Here is a 19,337-nt window from a genome sequence, read left to right as displayed (position 1 = left end):
ATGTCGAGTGACAGCTGGCCCTCAATTTTATAAGCCAGCTTTTTACTGCGTCTGAAAAAAAAGCGTTCATTTGTATAAACTAGTTTTTCCGTTAAGAATGCCGCTCATACAAACTCATCGCTTGTCATTGTTGTCATTGCCTGCACGAAAACGTCATCGCCAAAGATATCATCAGTCCTAAAATCGAAACACAAATGTAGCGGCCGTACAGTAGCGGCCGCGCGTGTGCTACTTTCGGGTTCCTTCTGTGAATTTTTCGAGTGCCTGTGCGGCAGGTCTCAAAATTGTCTGAAAGAGAGCTCCAACCGATATCGGTAAGTTGACGCGAGAAGCATTTGCGTGATGCCGAGCTTTGTTACTGCTCCGAGTGACCGAATCCGCGGTTTTGCTGGTACCGATCCCCGCCCAAGCGCCTCGGTGTTTGCGCGCCAGTCGCGCGTCGTCGGCAACGGCCCGCACACACTAAACTAAGAGACGTGGACAATCGAGCGCAATTTCTGGCGTTGTTTTGGTTTACTGCGCCCGAGTCGCCGTCCGCGCCGGCCTATATTTCTCCCTTCTCCCCGCCGCTTTCTCTCGACCGAGGCGTAGGGCCAATGGGAAAAGACTTCGTGTACCTACGAAGGTCCCCCTTGCAGCGCAGATATCACCTGTCTCCGCGACTCGTTTCGCATTCCTGTCCAAGACGTTCGTGCCGGGAATACCTGCGCGTACCTTCTACTTTTTAGCATTCAGCGATTGTCGCTTTGATTGCCCCCGGACTGTTTTGATCGTACTGTCAAGGTGAGACCGACGCGCGCTTCGTTTGATTGCGCGCATCTCGTTGAATGGTTTAATTCGGCTGTTTTCCACGCCCGCGGTCGTTTCGGGATCTTTTGAGAGGCCCGCCTCTGTTTTGTGGCTTCTCCAAAAAGTTTTGCTTCCTTGCTGTGTACTCGCCGGATCATGTCAGTAACACGTCATCTTTATGAGGTTCATGGCTTACGTTTCTTGTTCGGTAGCGGAACGCATTTTTTTAATGTCATGCTGCCACAAAACAGGCTCCGTACGTGTAGCAACCAGATCCGCGAGTAGGAGTGCGTGTTTCCGCACGGGATGAAAGGCAATTGTTAGATCAGTGTCGCTTTTCTTATCAGAAAGACGGTGGCTTATTTGCGCGTCTCTTGTAAGCTATAGCTACAGTGTTCTATAAACTATAGCAGTGACAGTGCGAATTCACGCATCCAGTGGCCGTGAGCTTTGATGTCGCAAACGCGGTTTCAAATTTCCCAGCTGTAGCGTCAGCTGTGACCGATTCTCTCGCAAGGAGTACGTGGCCTAAGCTGCCTGAGCTACTACAAGAATTGCGAAGCGCAGCTTCAGCAAACCGTTAGGATATAAATGAATACTTGAATGCTTAGTTATTACTCTGTAATAAAATTGCAGCGTGTGACTGCTTACGTTCAAATCTTTTCCCAGTTAAAGCGGTTCGTGTCACGAAGAGGCGTTTTAAAGGTTAATGTGTGGGGAGGCTTGCGAACTTTGTTTGCAACTTGTCAGCAAGGTTTACTGCATAAAGTAGCAGAAAATTACACGAAATAACAGCTGTGGTAATCTTTGCCAACTGATGAGCCATTCACCTTTTGTTTGATGTCTATTGTCCAAATGGTGTATATGGGTAGTAGTTAAAAGGGGTGCAGTAACGCAGGTTTCAGCTGTAGCACGTTCAAACATTAGTCAGTTCTTTTCTCCGTTAACAACACGCAAACTTCACTATGATGCTAAACAGAATGGCTGACAGCATGACACGAAGAATTTCTTTTTTTTTTTAACTTGCCATTACAATTTTCCTCTTCAACCAGTGTGCAATGCAAAATTTTTTTGCTTCTTTGTTTATGGAAAGTAATGAATTACTTGCACAAATTGTACTTACTTGCATTGCCAGTTTATTCTGCTAGCACATCACTGCGACTCCTTGTAATGTCATTGCATATTTCAACACCTTTTTGTTTTTGAAATCTTATGATAGGTCAGTGAACTGAAGTTTCACTTTCGAGGTTACTTGAATTTACATACGAAAAATAAAAGCCACGGCATATTGCTCGATAATTCTGGGCAAAAATTAATTTTGGAATGTACAAGAATACTATCACATCAAGAAAAAAAAAGCTTAATTGAAGTTTTGGTTATCTAACTTGATATCATGGAGAACTGATCGATAGATATGTTTTCAGCAGCACACAGTTTATCATTTCACGCACTTCCGGGCCCGACCCATGAAATCTTGCATCAGCACAGACACCTGTAGCCGCAACCTGTTGGGAGCTATAAATAGGTCATCTCGTAGAAAAAGTGGACCAGGCCTCCTGGATATAGGAAAACGCGTCGGGCTTGTCCGGACGGTTGTTTATCAGCCATACACTTTGTGCTTGGTAGCTAAATATGCAAAAAAAAAAGGCATCTCTTGTTTTGTCATGAAAATTTAGTATTCCCGCAGCACGAGTAATTTTAAGGTTTATAAATTGTTAGTCTCGCATTGATCTAGACATTGTATTGTATGGTCTATGTACTCTGCAGATATCCTTTAGTTTTGACTGTTTTTTCTTTCTTTCTTTTTTTTGGACTGTACACAAAAAGGCATGTTCCGTAATGTCTAGTGAATGTCTCTATAAATATTCCCATCAGTTGGCAGTGAATCTAGCTTTAAGCAGTTGCATTTTGTCATTATAAGTATGCCTATACATATGCTTATTAGTATATTAAGGGGACAGGATAGGCCCTGTACTTCCTATATAATTTGGCCATGTTTTGGTGCACTTTCTTCAGCAACTAATAGGGATAGCAGCCAGATGTCTGCATCATTTTGTTCAGTGCCTTGTGTTCTATCCACTGAACTCGAATTGTTTTATTATACCGAAAAAGAAAATTATTAAAGATTTTTTACTTCCTGTAGTTCGTTCTACGCTACAATTCGTTCTACAGCCTCAATTGTAGGTCATATACCGCCACATAAACATTTATTATGTGCACAAGGATTTCTGCATGCTACCTTTTGTCATTTGGAAAATAATTGCACCGACATGATAAAAAATGTCTTGATAAAACAAGTTCAAGGTAAATAACTTAAATTTCACGCTTTTCGCTCTGCCAACATTTTCTAACTTATTTATTCACTCTTGGCTGACAACTTGACATTGTTGCCAGACAGCCTTTTCTTTCACCTAAAAAGAAACTTCATGCTTTTTGTCGATTTATGATGAAAGAAAGCTACGAAAACCATGTCCGTAAAAGGGGGTGTGTTGCTGGTTGCATTGCTTTCAGATTGCTTTTTTAAGTTGATAAAAGTTCTGCAGGATGAAGTGTGATGCATGAAATCATGTAGAAAACAATGTACTTTGATATTTATAGAAAAAAAAATTGAAATTTATTCTTTTTTGAATTTTTGCGTGCTTTTGTGTCCTTAAACTCAGAGCAGTGACCTGAGTGTGAATTAGCAGTGACACGCCACATAACGATATGTTGCATCTATGTAGTGCTTACTAAGTTACACATCTTCGATGCATGGATAGCACTGTAAAATGAAGGAAGACAATAAGATGTGAAAAATGTGTAGTTTACATTGTATATGCTAGTCAGCTTTCCTGTGGGACTTTGTCCTAACCAGAAACTTTTATCCTCCGACCTGAGGCATGCTGCACTGAATGTTTTTCTGTTGTAAAGCTCCACTCAGGAGAAGCATATGTCTGCATCATACCAAAAATTGTGCGTTATTACTTTCTTAGGCACTAATCTGTGATTTGGATTCCATAACTGGTTCAACTTGGCAGCATTTGTCCATTATATATATATATTTTTGATTTCGTACTTATGACTGAACGGATGATAGTTGAAGCAAGCAACTAATGGAGTGCTCAAGTCACGATGTGCTTTACGTGAAATATGGATATGTAAAGCGGCACTCAAGTAATCTATGTATATTTATTGTGCACTTTCCATCACATCTTCATATGCTTGTCATCTGTCAAAATGAAAGCATATGCCACTCAGCTCCCATATTTTGCCAAAAACTCTCCTTGAGTTTGAGGAGTTAGAAGAATTTGTTGCTGTTGCTGTCAGGTGTATTCACTGGGCACCATGACTTTTGCCTACTTGGTTGCCAGTCATGTGTAGAAATCTTTTTTCTTTTTGTAGCGAATTTCCCTGGGATATGCTTGAACGAAGTAACAGGAGGCACATAATTGTTACAAAATTGTCTGATGTTAGAACTGAACTAAATGTTTGATATGCGTGGGTGGTATTTTTTGGGGCATTAAGTATGTCTGAAGTGAAAAAGGCAGGTTGAATTGACTGTTTGTCAAATCACGACACATTCACTGCACATGTTTTTATATCTTGGACTGAGATGTATGTTGTTATCTGTCATGAGATGTGCCATCACTTGTTCTAGTGCCCCAGTGTCACAAGGAGCGTTTCGTGAGAAATTCTAGAACCTGATTTGGAAGCATCCACCTATGCCACCGAATGTTTGTTTGGGTACTTCGTACTCAGGCCCTGCAAGCCGAAACCTGCCTTAGGAAAACAATTTACACTCTGTCAGGCCATGGTGAAATAAGATAAGAAAGCATATGCGTGTTGGTTTCTGTGCATAATTGTAAATGTTGTAAAGACTTCGGACAATGTGAAATACGTTTTTGTATAGGTATCCAGTGTAATATTTTGTTGGCTCATGTTTGTGTACTATTTACAAATAATACCTATTGCAGTGGTAGTTCTCACATGTAGCTGGCATATAAAGTTGGTTTACTGTATGCATGTGAAAACTTTCATTTGAATGCAGACACGTCAGTTATGGGGGAGCATAAGGTGACATCGCGCCCCACGCACACATTCCCCTGGTCAACGGCTGTGTTGCAAGTTGGAAAATTTACGTGCCTGTTTGCATGTCTACTTCATTAGTGGGATAAAGAGAGATTGGTATTTTGCACAGCAAGTTCAATCTTTACTGGTGAAAATTATGGATAATTCTGACACTACCATTGCGTGTAGTATAAAATTCTCTGTCACAGGGCAAATACGTTCTGCTTTAGGTTTGGTGGCAGTATTTTTCCCTCAGTCAAGTAGATCAACGCCTACAACTGTACCTCATTGGCTTTGGTGTTGTGCCGCTGAGCAAGAAGTTAAAAGCTACATCTCAACCCCGAGTGCTTAATTTTGATGGGGTGGAATACAAAAATTCTTGTGCACTGCGCTTCGGGCGCATGGTAAAGAACAGCAGTTGGACAATGGCCAGCATTTTTCACAGGCCACTGTGCTGTCTTGGGGTGTCAAATAAAAGCCCGCAATTAAGCTTTAAGTAAACGGATGACGAACTCAAAAGAAATATTGTTTGTAATAACAGGGTATTTTTTTTGCTGTCGATGTTCTTGCAGGTCCACTCAGCACATACAATGAAGTGGTGGCCAGTGTTTCTTTTGGTGTGGGCAGCGGTCTTGACGGTGGCAACAGCAGCAGAGGAGGAAGACTACTACAAGCTGTTGGGCGTCAAGCGCACGGCCTCTGATCGGGAGATCAAGAAGGCGTTCCGCAAGCTGGCCCTCAAGTACCACCCGGACAAGAACAAGGCGCCAGATGCCGAGGAAAAGTTCAAGAATATCGCGCAAGGCAAGTAGACTGCATGCTTTGCCTTGGTTTTTCGTTCATTTCCTTTCACAATACTTGTAGTGTTGATCAAATCAGGGGGCCTGTTGGAAATGTCTCTGGCGAAAATGCATTAAGTACAAGTTTCGTTACAGCAGCGCTTGGATGCTCTTCTGGTACACCATAGACTACAAATTTCTGAGCTGCCTCAAAGTCTGTGTCAGACATAAGAGTAGAGTACGGAAGTTGGCATTTGAAACTGTAATCTCCTGGGATTCTCAGATACCCACCTGCTTAAAATATTGGATTGAAACACACGTCACTGTTTACGCTTGCCTTCGTTGACAACGCAACAGCCTGTGCCAAACTGGAGTCATTTTTCTTAAAAAGTTGTGCCGGTAATATCACTAAGCCACTATCATACTGTTATAAGTGCGTTGGTCTTCATATTCAGTGTGAATATTTCACATACATAGTCATTTCCGTACTATTCTTCAATGAATTTCAGACCCATGTACAAAGGGGTCTTAGTAAGGCATGGAATGTGTATTTCAGACCTGTGTTAGTGATCTTTCTTTTTGTCACTTGCTCCAACAGCTTACGAGGTCCTGTCGGATGCCGAGAAGCGCAAGAAGTATGACCAGTTTGGCAGCTCCGCCTTCAAGCAAGGTGGCGACGGAGCCAACTCGCAGTTCCACGACTTCGACATGCACGACTTCTTCCGCCACTTCGACGACGCCTTCAACTTCCACCAGCAGCAGCACGGCAGGGCGCACTTCCACCACGGCCATCCTGACTTTGGCCAGCAGAAGCCACACCAACACCATCGCCACGGAGGCCCACACTCGTTCTTTGGCAATGCGTTCAACATGGACGACCTCTTTTCCGACTTCGACGACGAACGTGACGGCTGGATGGGTGGCGGTGGCGGGCCCTTCGGGGAAGTCTTCGGCGGTGGTGACTCCTTCGCGAGTTCGCACTTTGCGCGCCATGCGCAGAATCACCACAGCAACATGTTTCACCAGCGGAGTGGTGGTAAGTGCTCACTCGAGTTGTACTGTTCATTTTCATCAGGTCGTGCGTACACGTTTGTGCACGAGATTTGTTTTTGCCACTTGCAACGAGGGACGGCTTTTGGATGGAAAAAAACCTCTCCATACTCAGTTTGTGTTTAACTTGCAGCATGCTGTGTATAGATGATCTGTCGGTCAAAGACACCAGTACGTTTGATGGGATGTTTGACATGTCACTAAGGACATCAGTGATGAAAGAATAATCTTTAATTTCTCGCAACACTTGTTGCTAATAGTTTACTTATGCATGTACTTTGAGTCAGTGGTTCAATTTCTTAAAAAAAAATACAATATCACCAGCCGCACTACAGATAGATAATTACTCCATAATTACCATGGCTGTGTGCAGTATGTAGAAAGCAATATCCTACCATCTCAATTTTCTTAAACAACGGAGTGTCCAGCGCTTTTAATAGACTATATTGTAACTTTGACACCTTGATCAACACTCATTCATGATTTACTCCTTAGAGGGTTAAGCTAAATGCAGTGGCAAGCGGTGACATGCTAATTAGACTGTAAGAGACGAACCTTGCACCTTTGCACTATTGGTAGGCTGTACTTGTCAAATACCATGTTGGTATCTTTTGCAAGAAGTGCATTCTTTCTACCAGTGCGTTCATTTGGGATGGTTGGTGCATATTATCAAACAGTACAATTTTAAGAGGCAGGACTTGGAACGAGGGAAGTTAGTTGCAAGGCAGAGTTCCGACAGCCAAATGCTTTATTTGAAAATGTGACGTGCTACGTATATAGGCAGGCATGTGGAAGATTACGCAAAAATGACAAAAATTCTGTTGCCGTTTGCTGGAAGTGATGCCAGACCGAAAATGTAAATGAGAACCAACGGCTTGGTCTTCGGCATGGCCACTGAAATTTCGAGCCTAGCTCATCTATGGCCTGCATGCCATGTATGAGCCTGACTTATCAACAGATTTGGAGCAAAGACGCCAAGGATGAAGTCAGCTCGTTGACAGTACTTTTGGTTATCCAGCAATACCATGGATGGGGTGGTGTAGTTTTTGTGGTTTGTCGTTCTTCTAGTAGATGGCAGCATGCAATCTGTAAGGCAGTGTTATCGTGAGATGGCTTATGGTGGCAGAAATAAAACATGTTGGTAACCGGGGTCTTTAAAAAAAGGCTAGCTTGCCCATTCTTTTGTCAGAATTTGGAGCAGGAGCATGGAACGGATGGTGGTAAATGCTGCCGTAATGTGCACATTGAGTCGGTGAAGCTGATGCGTTCATCACATGCCGTGTTTTCTATTTACACTCAAACCTCGATATAACGAATTATCGGTTATAACGAAGTAAACGAAGAATAGTCTTCTCATAGGTACAGTGCTACAAATAAACATTTATAACGAATTTTTGGGTATAACGAAGTTATTTTTGTGACAGATGTGACTTTGTTATAATGAGGTTTGAGTGTAGTGGAAGGACACTTAATAATGCCTAAGAATTATAGGTATCATTATGAGTGAAAGGTTCGACAAAAGCTTATGTGAGTGTTTTATATTAGGGTACCCTGCCACCATATATATGTACGTGGTGGCAGTGCACCCTAGTATAAACAAGACAGGATGAATAGACAAACAAGTAATAAATTGTAAAAAAGAATGCAAGAAATGAGAAAGTGACAAAATGTTTCCGCAGGAGTCAAACATGGGACCTCTAGCGCAGAAGCCCAATGCAGTAATCACTACACGAGCATTGACAGGGGAAATAGGAAACCCTTTGTGATTTGCAAGCTAGCACATTGAGCGCTTGAGGCTTCTGTCATTTCACCATAGATGCAGTGGGCAGGGTTAACAGGTTGAAAAGACAAAAACTAGCCAATACCTTGGAAAAACTAGCCGAAAAGTAGCCAACTTTAGCTTAGAATAACAGAGAGCTGAGCTAGTTGGTAAGTATTCATTCTAAAAAGACAGGGCTGGTTGGTGCATATTATCAAACACTACAATTTTAAGAGGGGACCTCTAGCCATAGCCCAATGCAGTGCAACCGGAGGCACACCTTCTAATCTATCTTTACATTGTCGACATTGTAAGTGCACGTCAAAATTCGACGAATGCGCAGTGTTGTACCGGCATAGAAATGCAGAAATGCGCCTGATGATTGAAGCATGGCATATCGAGAATAGTGGTAGCGCGTGCATGAGCCAACCATCGATTAACTTGCATAAAGATGAAATCAAATGCCTTAAAAGTTATCTTCCACGTAGAACCCCACGCATGCCGGATTGATAGGTTCGCCTATTGCATGGGCATGCGCACATAAGTTTTCGTGCCTTCTTTCTTTTCTGCCGTTGTGCGTCTCTTCAGTTGTTAGTCGGCATTTGTGGTGTCCTGACTTCTTTCTTGTGTCCGTGTTTGCACGCCGTCTTTTTAGAACCAATTTTAGCTATTGGCAGTAAAAGTAGCCAAATGAAGCCAAGCGTGCGTGAAAAAAAGACTGCGACGTTTTTATTTACATGACTAAATGCAGAAGCCTCTTAGAGATAATGTAAATAACAACAGCATGAACACTTCAAAAACGAAATTGGTTAGATTCAAGCTCAAATTGTTGACTTTAGCAATCATTTGATGCAGGATGACAGATTCTTGCGCTGTTGCAGAAATGACTCTCTTCACGCGTCTTATGTAAGTTTTCTTAAAAGGTCCAGAAGTGACAGCTTTGTGAAGGCAGTAAAAACAAGTACAGCACGGGTGTGCTCAATATCACACTTGCTAGGTTTGAAGCACAAATTGTAGTCACTTTCACAATCATTTCTTGTGTGACGACACAGTCCGAGCAATTAGTATTGTGAAGTGGCTGTCCGTACCTAATCCTAGGAAATCACAAGCAGTTTGTCGCACGTCTGATTCCTAATGTCAATGAGTGCAAAGCGCGCTGGATGCGGAGTGCTTTTGGTGGCCCTGTTGACTTCCCATTGCGACCTAAAGTCGCATTCAGCAATAGATGGTCTGCAAAATGAGTCCCCATGCAACAGTTTTCCTCGAGTACCTGTCATGTACCCAAAGGTACTTTCTCTTGTGTAATGCAGCTCCCAAACTCAATTTCGGGCGTTGGAAACATGCATCGGTCGCCATGCTTTGACACTACATACTCGAAAGCCAGCGGCTGCGACGTCATCAGATACTGATAATTTAGCTCGAATCGAGGGAACAACAAAGTAGCCAAGACTTTTTTTCTGCTACCAACATCCTAGCAAAGTAGCCAAACCTGGCAACCCTGGCCATGGGCCCTACCAACAGGATTCCACATCTGCGTTTCATGTAATGGTTTGTGCACTGATTCGTGCAACGCTTTGCCGGTTGATAGCATGGCCGATAGATGGCATAATTTCCATAATTATGCCATCTGTGGATAGATTTCCAAAATTTTGAATTTTATATTAGCTAATGAGTACAATTTCAGTTACATAATCTTAGTAGCACCTGCTCCAGGAGTGCACTCCTATTGTATTGTTGAAGTCGGGCAGTAACGGAGGACCGATAATGTTGACTGGGGCATGAAACAACTTATTTCATTATGGATTCCGAGGTCATATTTTTACTAGTACTAATTATACTACATTTCTCTGCCTCTTTTTCTCGTGTGTAGGGCAAGGCCACTGCAAGACTGTCACGCAGAGAGTTGGCAACATGGTGACAACGTACACCCAGTGCTCGTAAGAACCAAAGAAGCTTCGCGAGTGAGTCTCCCCGCGTTGAGCAAAATCCAGGACTGCAAATTTCAGGTGCCCACAGCACGTGCTCACAGAAAGCACGTTGCCTGGAGCACTGTGCTCTGATCTGTGATGTTTGGGCTGAGCCCGCGATTTTCTACTGACTGCTGCTATCTGGCTATGGATTTGTTTTGTTGTTTTATATTTTGTACATACTCAAGTCTTTCCTTAGAACATTCTTCCTTTTTTTTGTTAGTAAATCGTTTGCCTATTGAAGGTTCTGACTGGCTGCAGCGCTAAAGAAACTTTAACAGCTGAAACTGTGTGAATACAGGCATATGCGATCAGCCAGTGCCACGAAATCAGATAAGTATTAACAGGATTACAGAGCCTTTCTATATACTTTGATAATTGAGCCACTGGGAGGAACAAATAATGTAGCGCGGCACTTGGCTCGGAGTAGCAAAAGTGAAAATTATTGCTGAAGGTGACGATGTTTTGCCATGTATGTTGCTGTATACATATGTATGTAGCCAGCAGAACAGATGCCTACATTATATACCAGGTTAACTGTTTCAACAGAAACAGACATTAAAGATCACTTGTGGTAGATTTCGCAATTCTCTCTCATCACTTGGGCTATTTGAACAGGCAGACGCCAGCTAATATACTTTCGCAAATTATCATCTCAATGAATCGCCCTAGAGTAAGTGCGAATTGTGGAATCCAATGTGAAGCAGTAACAGAGAGCTTATAAGTATTAACCGAACGATTCTTTTCATATGCGTTTTGAGGACATTATTTACTGTAACTGGTGATGTGCACATCATTTCTGCTTAATGAATACTATTTTCTGTGCTGCTTGGGTACTAATATTACCTGCACATGAAATGAATTACAAAGATTATTAGTGAAATCTGGTTAATTAGCTAATGTCACTGCGCAATTCATTTTGCATGCAGCGTCTGTTTCTTCAAGTAATCCAGCTGATGTAAGAAAGTTGCGTTATGTAGCACACTGGAAATTTAAGTCTGTTTTCATCAAAATAGACTACACAATCTGAGCAATGGTGAATAGCGTTACGTAGTAGCCCTTGTGGCAGTAACACGTTGCAAGAACATTGGTGTCAGATTGGCACTTAACTTGTACAGTCTAATGGTTAGTTAGTTGGGCAGCCATGATGCAAGCTCATGCTGATGGTGCTGGAAACATAAATCTGGTACTTACGCAGGTGTGTTATGGACATGTTTAGACGTCTTATAGATGGGTTATAAATGTGCACCTTCATTTATGTTTGGCCCATTATAACATTTTATTGGGACAAGATTGAGATGAGCATATGCTGATGATGCTACATCAATGTAATTTTAATGAAAACTGAAGGAAAATCCGGTCCCCTTAGATGAGCTACCTAGTGAGTTTGACTTCTTTGCAATGTCGTCGATTTCTTCTAGATTTTCTGGAAATCGCAGCACTAGTAGGAAACGGTTGTGTTTTTATACTTAGTTGTGTATACGCTAATCGTTGGGATCCAAAGGTGTTGACCTCTTACTGTTTCGACCTCTTTGTTGAAGAATTGTTATTGAGGACTAATAGTTTGCTGAAGTGGCTAGTAATCTCCCGCATTTCTTTTTTTACTCGCTTTAAGCGTGTGTTTAAAGAGCTGCAGACGTCTTTGCAGCAAACCGAGGTCAAGTGTCGTGCAACTATTAGAGTTTTTGAGCAATCAGACCCAATTTAGGAGGTACTGACAGCAGTATCACAATTCCGGAGAACCGCCGCATGCAATAATTTCTCTTTCATATCTGTGAATTTACGTCACGCCTTGAAAGGCACTAGGCTGTCACTTGAGGACATAGCTGATTACACAGTACCGCCCTTGCTATGAGAATTATTGTCCAGTTTTCTCATCTCATACTACAGTCTGGTACAACTTTAGAAGGCAGCAACATTTCCACCTCAGAGAGGGACGCACACAATTCTGCGCCAATAAGCATGCGCTCTGGAATGACGTAATAAGCCGGATGATCGGTGACCCCGCTATTGGAGAACATCACTGAGTACACGGGTGGGGCTGTTGCTTTGCCCACGGAGGCAGTCGGCTGCAGCGCTTCAGTCATCTGGGCGGGGCCTCTTCTGCCTTCTTAAGTTGGGTCCGACTATATTACAGTATGCAACTCTGAGTAGCGAACAGGAATAGTTCTAGTTGTACTCCTGCATTTATTTTGCACGGCGATTCATCGCAAATATGAACTGCATCAGAGTGCTTTTACAGTGCCACTTGTTATGCTAGAGAGACAATCGTGCCTGTGGAAGGTATTTGTTTCATCTTGTGCTCTTGTATGCTCGGTGCTTAAAGGGTTTTTTGTCTCATTCTTTTACTCTTGGGTGATACCTTTAATGATCCATTGCAACATTTCCATTCTTTCTTACTCTGTCATTTTTAGCTGTCAATCAGACACCGCTATTATCAGTGGCTTGCCACATGGCACCGGTGATAACATAAGAATGAAAAAAAGCAACGAAACGTTGTGACTTGATTTTAGTCTCGTGCATTCCATCAACCTTTGCATAGATGGGAAATAAGGATATTATTATTATGATGCAAGTCCTTCACTCACCTTTCGCCCAACAGAAATGTAGTCAGTCATACATATCAGAGTACGCACGTATAGTTTGTTTCTATTTTGCCCAAATTTATTTGTTTGTTCACAAATGCAAGTTTTTAAGTATTTATTTACACCAAATGGCCTTAAATGCTCTTTGTCATCGTGGGGTTGGGGTGTAGCACCGTGTGTTTATTTAGACACTTCCGTGTTGGTTGTGTTTTTCTTGTGTGTTTAGGAAGTGTCACACACTCCACTACAGCTCTGTACATTTACCATTCGTTGTAAATATTTGTACATAGTGTTAGGTTTTTAAAAACTGTGTGAACTGTACAGTAGCCTTGTTGGCCCAAAATATTGAACCATGCTTTGATGCTGTTGGTTGCAGTGCTACTAGCCCAAAAGAGAGGAAAAAAGCAAAGGTTTTTATCTAAAGGAATGAAGGCTTTTGCAACTCTCACCTGCTATACAAGTTTCAGTAGTTTACATTGTAAATCAACTTTTGTGTTGAAAAGGTTTTACTAAGTGGTCTAGTTAAAGGTACGGACACCATTGTCTGTTCTCCAACTGCTGGTGTTTCATTGACATCTTGTCGGGTTTCGTTAGCTTTTGTGGCAGACTGCAGCGTTGTACTGGCATATAGCCAGGTCATTCTTACCAACACCGTCATCGATGTCCCCATTCGAATTGTGGCAGAATCTAAAGTGAACCAAGCAATCAGCATGCAACAATAAACTCCATGCAATCAAAACTAATCCTCAGCCCTCCATCTCATATCCATGCTCCGTTCAGCTCTGAGAGATGAAAAGACGCTAGTTATGTTCACAACAATATAGCTGGTAGTGCCAATCAAATGAGCTGGTGAAGTCCGAAATTTAGTTAGTCTTGGCATTCCAGGTCAATGTCCGAAGCTGCGACTTTTGTGCATTTACTGAGGTCACGTGAGTGTTGCATGGTTGTGGTGAGAGTGACCTGTGTTCAGACAAGAACAGTGCAGAATTTTGTACAGTAATCACTAGTGTACATGAATATATGGCATCAGAAAAGAGGTCTTTGTATGCCAAACTAGGTTATAAATTTGAAAGGACAACTTTTAATTGCTCCTCTCGATGCCCGAGAAACCATTCTGCCGCAGTGTGCTCCTTTGAATTATAGTGTTGCACCATTTACAAATTATGAGTTGAGCAAGCAAGAGCCTTTGAAAGCAGTGCTTTTAGTATTCTCTACTGAGCTTAAATGTTGTAATGCTGTAGTATTTCTCGAGTTTGTTGTGCTTTGGATTGTAAAGACTTTACTACCAACTCTCCAGTACATCGATTCTGTTGGCATCCACTGTTGAAATGTGAATGGCAGCAATAAAATGTTTATGGTTCGTTAATCTGCTTCTGTGAAATGTATGGCGTGATGATTAGTGCAACAGTGTGAGTGGCTAGTGGGTAACTCGCTCATCACGCCTAGTTTCCTTTCAAATGAGTGTGCATTCATCATAGGTCTGAGTTTCTGTTTGTTCTCCTTTTAACTTACTGAGGCATCTTTCAAGAAACTCAGCCTTATGTGAACATGAAAGCGATCTGTACCTTGTAGAGCACACACTATGGGCAATTGAAGATGTAGTAACGCCAGTGGGCTAGTTGATGTGCTGCTTTATAGCTTAAAAGGGCCCTCATCAGGTTTCGGCATGGCAAACAAACGATGCAGCGCCTAGATTGATGTAGTGGCGATTTGCTTCCATGAGGTATGATATGGCTGTGTGGTCCAAAAGCAGTTGGACTCTCAGATTTAAACAGAAGACTGCGCTCTCCTCCTGAGGGATTTGCACTTTCAGCAAGAGTCAAGTTGACACACATAAATGCCTTAGGCATGCCGCGCTACTCGATACGTGACATACCATTGCATTGGTCAGTCATCCGATGCGGTGCGCTGAAAAGCACTGTGCAGCCTAAAAAGGACGATAGAAAGGAGGAGCCAGAACTTGTCAGTACTTGTGCATCACATGGCGGTGACACAGTCTCCCTTCTTCATTATGGGAGAAAGCAGGTGAGGAACACCATCACAACCTGTCTAGTTTAGGCAAAGAGGAGGGCAGTTGTCAGTGAAACTCGCCTTCTGGCAGCACAGCCAGAAAATTATTCAATGCTATCTCCTCAAATAATGAACTAATATGAGATAAATCTTTCATTACAACTTGCAATATCTGGTGTATTATAAAAATTTGCAATGGGGCCTGTGAAGGGCCCTTTCATGCATCATATACTGTTGATGCACAAGTAGGCCATTCTTCACTCTTGTATTATTATACTGAAAAAGAAGTTGAAATTTTCGAAAGCTTGCACACCACAGAATTTGATGTTCATTATTCTTTTGCTATGCAAAAAAAAATCAATTTAAGCATGAAGATAAACATTGTGTATAGCCAATAAACACAATGATTCCTTTTGTTTAATTCTAACTTAGGGTATCTTGTAAGCCCCCTTCCCAGAGGCCAACTGACTGACCCTTACAGACCAATAAGTTTAAGCAAGTGGAAAGTAGCCTTGCAGACTTCAATTTTTCGCATGTTCGGGTCATTAACAAAACACGTTTATATGTTGCTTAAAGTAGATAAAACTAGATGACGTTTAGTCTCAATTTTAATTTGCTAAAACCAAGAAAAGAAAGTTTTGCAGCATGGTACAGGCAGCGAGTGTTTTTACGCTGAAGCCTTCGAGTCGCATTATCAAAAGCACATTCAATCTCCACTTAGTGGATCGACATATGTATGGACTCTGTGTGTGTTCGATTAAGGCGCCTCACTGTACTCTCGCTCGACGCAGTGTAAGGGGTATTCAGACGGGGAGAAATGCTCGGGGGATAAAGGCGGAGCCTAGTGACGTCAGCTCGCGAGGAGAAGTATCCACAAATGCCCCCCACTCACACGGACGGTCGAACGGAGGGGGAGACCAGTGTTACTAGACTACTCTGGTGGCTTGCACCACCCGTTTGAGTTTGACGAGCTGCTGACGACGAGCTGCAGACGTTGACTGCAGACGACCATGCAGCTGCAGACTGTACACCCGCTGCCGCTCTTTGCAGGAGCAAGTGCAACAATGTGGCCAAACAAGAGCTCGAAAGTTCGCTATATCCCCCACCGCCGGGAGATTGTTTGTCCTGTCGGGGAAAAGGTCCCCGCTCCCCGAGGAGGCGCGGGGGGGCACGCCCACTCGCTAATCCGTGATGTCGCGGTCACGTGATCCGCAATCTCCCCGTCTCTCCCGAGCATTTCTCCCCCGTCTGAATACCCCTGCAGACGTGATGAAGGGGATTACCGGTCCGATCGATGCTGGGGTCGCGCAGCGCCCAGCTGATTATGTAGCCGAACAGCGATGCACTTGGAAAAAGGAGAAGCAAACAAGAAAAAAGAAAAGAACGGCGCCATCTCGACTCGATCGTCCAAACCACCAACCAGCGCAATTCAAATCGTGGTGCATTTCTTTCAAGACATAAGAAAAAGTGAACATACTTGAAAAGGCGCGAAAAACTACCACAAAAGAAAGACGGAAAACAGGACGACGCGCTACTAATAACTGAAAATTTTTATTCGGGAAAGATATATTTATAAAAAGATTATCCCTGATATTTCATGCCATGACGAGCAAAAAGAGCTCTATCACCTAGAACTGCACATCTCAGAAGCTGCACGTGTCGTTCAAGGAACGTCGTTTAAGTTCCTTATAATCTAATCGAAGAGTGGCTGATGCACTGAGAACCGGCTGGTATGAAAGACTTCCGTAATCTCCCTCTGCGGTTTACAGGCACAATGGAAAACTCGAGATTACAGAAGCCTTTCATATCAGCCTTGGAAAGGTTGTCAGTGCATGCAGTGCCCACGCTTCGATTAGTCCACAAGAAACCGAGATGGCGTTCCTTGAACGACACGTCCACATTTCGTGATATGCAGTTTTTGGAGATATAGTTTTGGTCGTCATGACGAAGGTTATCAGGAATAAGTATTTTATAAATATCTGTTTTCTGAATAAAAATGTCAGTTGACAGCAGCGCGTCGTCCTGTTTTCAGTCTTTCTTTTGTGGTAGTCTCGCCGCGCCTTTTCAAGTAGGATTCCGAACCAACCCGCCCAAATTTCCGTTGGGTACAAAAGCGCAGTTAATTTCACTGTGATGGCCGTCACGTGACCAGACGGGTTCCTGCGACAAAAAAAATGGTAGATTGGGTAGTCTTGGCCACGTGAGCTGAGCACCAAAACATATCGGGGCAAATATTGATAACAGCTAGGGCGAACTAGGGCTGCGGGAGGCATGTGCAAAAGTCGGGAAACTAACTACTCGATCGGCACATTGTAATGGAATACCAACTAGGCTCACCCAGCAAGACCCGTTAGGTGGAAGCGATCATCCATCTTTTGGAGGCCATGGGTTTCGAAGCGGATGTCTCAACAGGTCAGCGGTTGCAAGGTATGCGTAACCTCTTAGAATATTAATAGGACAAAAAAAAGTAAATAAACAGGATCAGTGATTGTGACGAGATTGATAGAACCGCAGTCGTTGTCAGGCCTACGTAACGGCACATCATAGAAATAGAGCCTTGTGTGACAAAATAAAAAAGAACATAAAAAATTTTAATCGCTAGCCAAGATGCTGTACTTAAAGGGACACTAAAGTGAAACAATTAGTCGGCTTAGATTGGTAAATTGTACTCTGAGAACTCTAATGTATTTTATTTCACCATCACCAAGGTCAAAGTTTGATTTTTAAATTTCGCGCCGACATTCCCGCATGCGACTTCACGGATTTCAAATTGTATTTTTCGTTTTTTGGCGACATTGGCTCATTACTGTTTCCTGAAACTTGGTGTGTTAAGTCTATGTCCCATCAGGGGGGAGGATAATTTACTTCATTTTTACCGATGAGGAACGTAGAACCTAGTCAAACACCGTCAGAATCTATGATGTCACGGTGTTTGGTGCGGCAATTTCAAGGTGGCGTCGCTACCCGCATTTTCTTTTTGCACGTTTCTTTGCTTACCAAGCGTCTTATCGAGGCAAGCCTGGTGATTTGGAATTGTGCAAGAGTAATTTACTAACATTAGGAAAATCGTTTGTCTCTTTAGTGCCCCTTTAAGTAGATGAAATCGCATTGATTACATAAGAAAAGAGCACTCTAGGTGGCTAACAGTTGCTGTCCTCTTTCGAGCCTTTCGAAGGGCATCATAATACTATGTATATGTCAAGACAGCACAAAATACAGAACACCGGAAAAAGGAGGATACAGAAAGGGACAACGACGAAGACAAGAAATGGACAGGACGAGCGCAATTTTGGTTACATTTTACTGGTGTTCTGTCTTTTGCTCTGCTTTGATTGCTAGTATGTCGTACCAACTCGCCCAAGCATCCACTTCAGCTGGATCATAATAATCACCATCATCGCGTAGAACGACAGACGACAAACAGTATATATATATATATATATATATATATATTAGGGATGTGCGAATATTCGAAAGTTTCGAATATTCGTCGAATATTACATTCGAAATATTCGTATTCGATTCGAAGATCGTGTATTCGAAAAGCTTCGAATATTCGATAACTTCGAATATTCGAAAAATTCGAATATGCGATTCGATTATCATGCATAAAATAACTCGTCTTCCACATTTCTGCTGCGTTCGTATCGCTAAAAACGTTGCCGAGAGGAGCGATAAACATCGTAAGTACACGTAGGCACGATATCTGCCTGCGACGAGCGGCCCAATACGTATGATTTATTGCTGGTGCATCTCCGACGTGAAGCGCTGTTGGCGATCATGTAACTGTACATTTTCAATATTATGCGGCCGTAACGTGCCGCACTACCACTCGTTCACTATGCGGGACCACTTCTGAAGAAAGACAGTGACCCATGTGACTGGTGGCGGACTGTAGGCACCTTCAGATACCCCTGTCTGGCAAAGCTTTGCCCCGTGTACCTCCCCATACCAGCCAGTTCTGTTCCAAGCGAGCGTGCCTTTTCAGTGGAAGGGGGAGGGCGTGGTGTCTCTGTTAGAAGGGAGCGCTTGCTGCCTGATCATGTGGAGCAACTCATATTTCTTCTTGATAACATTTAGTCATTACTTGCATTGTGCCGTGATATTTGCTTGTGTTGTGATGTGCATTGTGCTAGCCTGGACATTGCGTTCTGGAGATAGCAGTGTATGTTATGTTGCCAGTCAGGCTGTTAATGTTTTTTTTTAGGGGCGAAGCTCCTTAAGGCGGCACCCGTTCGTCCCTCGTAGTCGTAGTCGTAGTAGTCGTAGTGCGTAACCAGTCTTACGCTTTGACCTCCAAGGTGGTGCCGGTGGGAGATTTTTCCTGTGCGTTGTTGAACAATAAAAAATT

The 19,337-nt window shown here is 42.8% G+C and overlaps 2 protein-coding genes across 2 annotated transcripts in view; both read left to right on the top strand.

Annotated features, from left to right (window-relative positions):
* LOC119378858 (nuclear factor of activated T-cells 5) overlaps positions 1–19,337 on the top strand; it is a 128,477-nt gene that overhangs the window by 96,636 nt on the left and 12,504 nt on the right. The gene's annotated exons all lie outside the window — the stretch shown is intronic.
* Positions 604–14,340, top strand: LOC119378862 (dnaJ homolog subfamily B member 9). The gene is made up of 4 exons (XM_037647909.2): positions 604–783; positions 5,409–5,640; positions 6,214–6,651; positions 10,295–14,340. The coding sequence occupies exons 2-4, from the start codon at positions 5,427–5,429 to the stop codon at positions 10,363–10,365; spliced, it is 723 nt and encodes a 240-aa protein (XP_037503837.1). The 5' UTR covers positions 604–783; positions 5,409–5,426; the 3' UTR covers positions 10,366–14,340.

Source organism: Rhipicephalus sanguineus, chromosome 1 (assembly GCF_013339695.2).
Source record: "Rhipicephalus sanguineus isolate Rsan-2018 chromosome 1, BIME_Rsan_1.4, whole genome shotgun sequence".
NCBI lineage: Eukaryota > Metazoa > Arthropoda > Arachnida > Ixodida > Ixodidae > Rhipicephalus > Rhipicephalus sanguineus.
Note: the sequence above shows the minus strand (reverse complement) of the source record. Positions and strands in the feature narration are given on the sequence as shown.

Coding starts and splice junctions, on each gene's coding strand:
- LOC119378862 (XM_037647909.2), top strand. CDS start 5,427: ATGAAGTGGTGGCCAGTGTTTCTTTTGGTGTGGGCAGCGGTCTTGACG. Junction 5,641..6,213: donor GTTCAAGAATATCGCGCAAG/GCAAGTAGACTG, acceptor TTGCTCCAACAG/CTTACGAGGTCCTGTCGGAT. Junction 6,652..10,294: donor GTTTCACCAGCGGAGTGGTG/GTAAGTGCTCAC, acceptor TCTCGTGTGTAG/GGCAAGGCCACTGCAAGACT.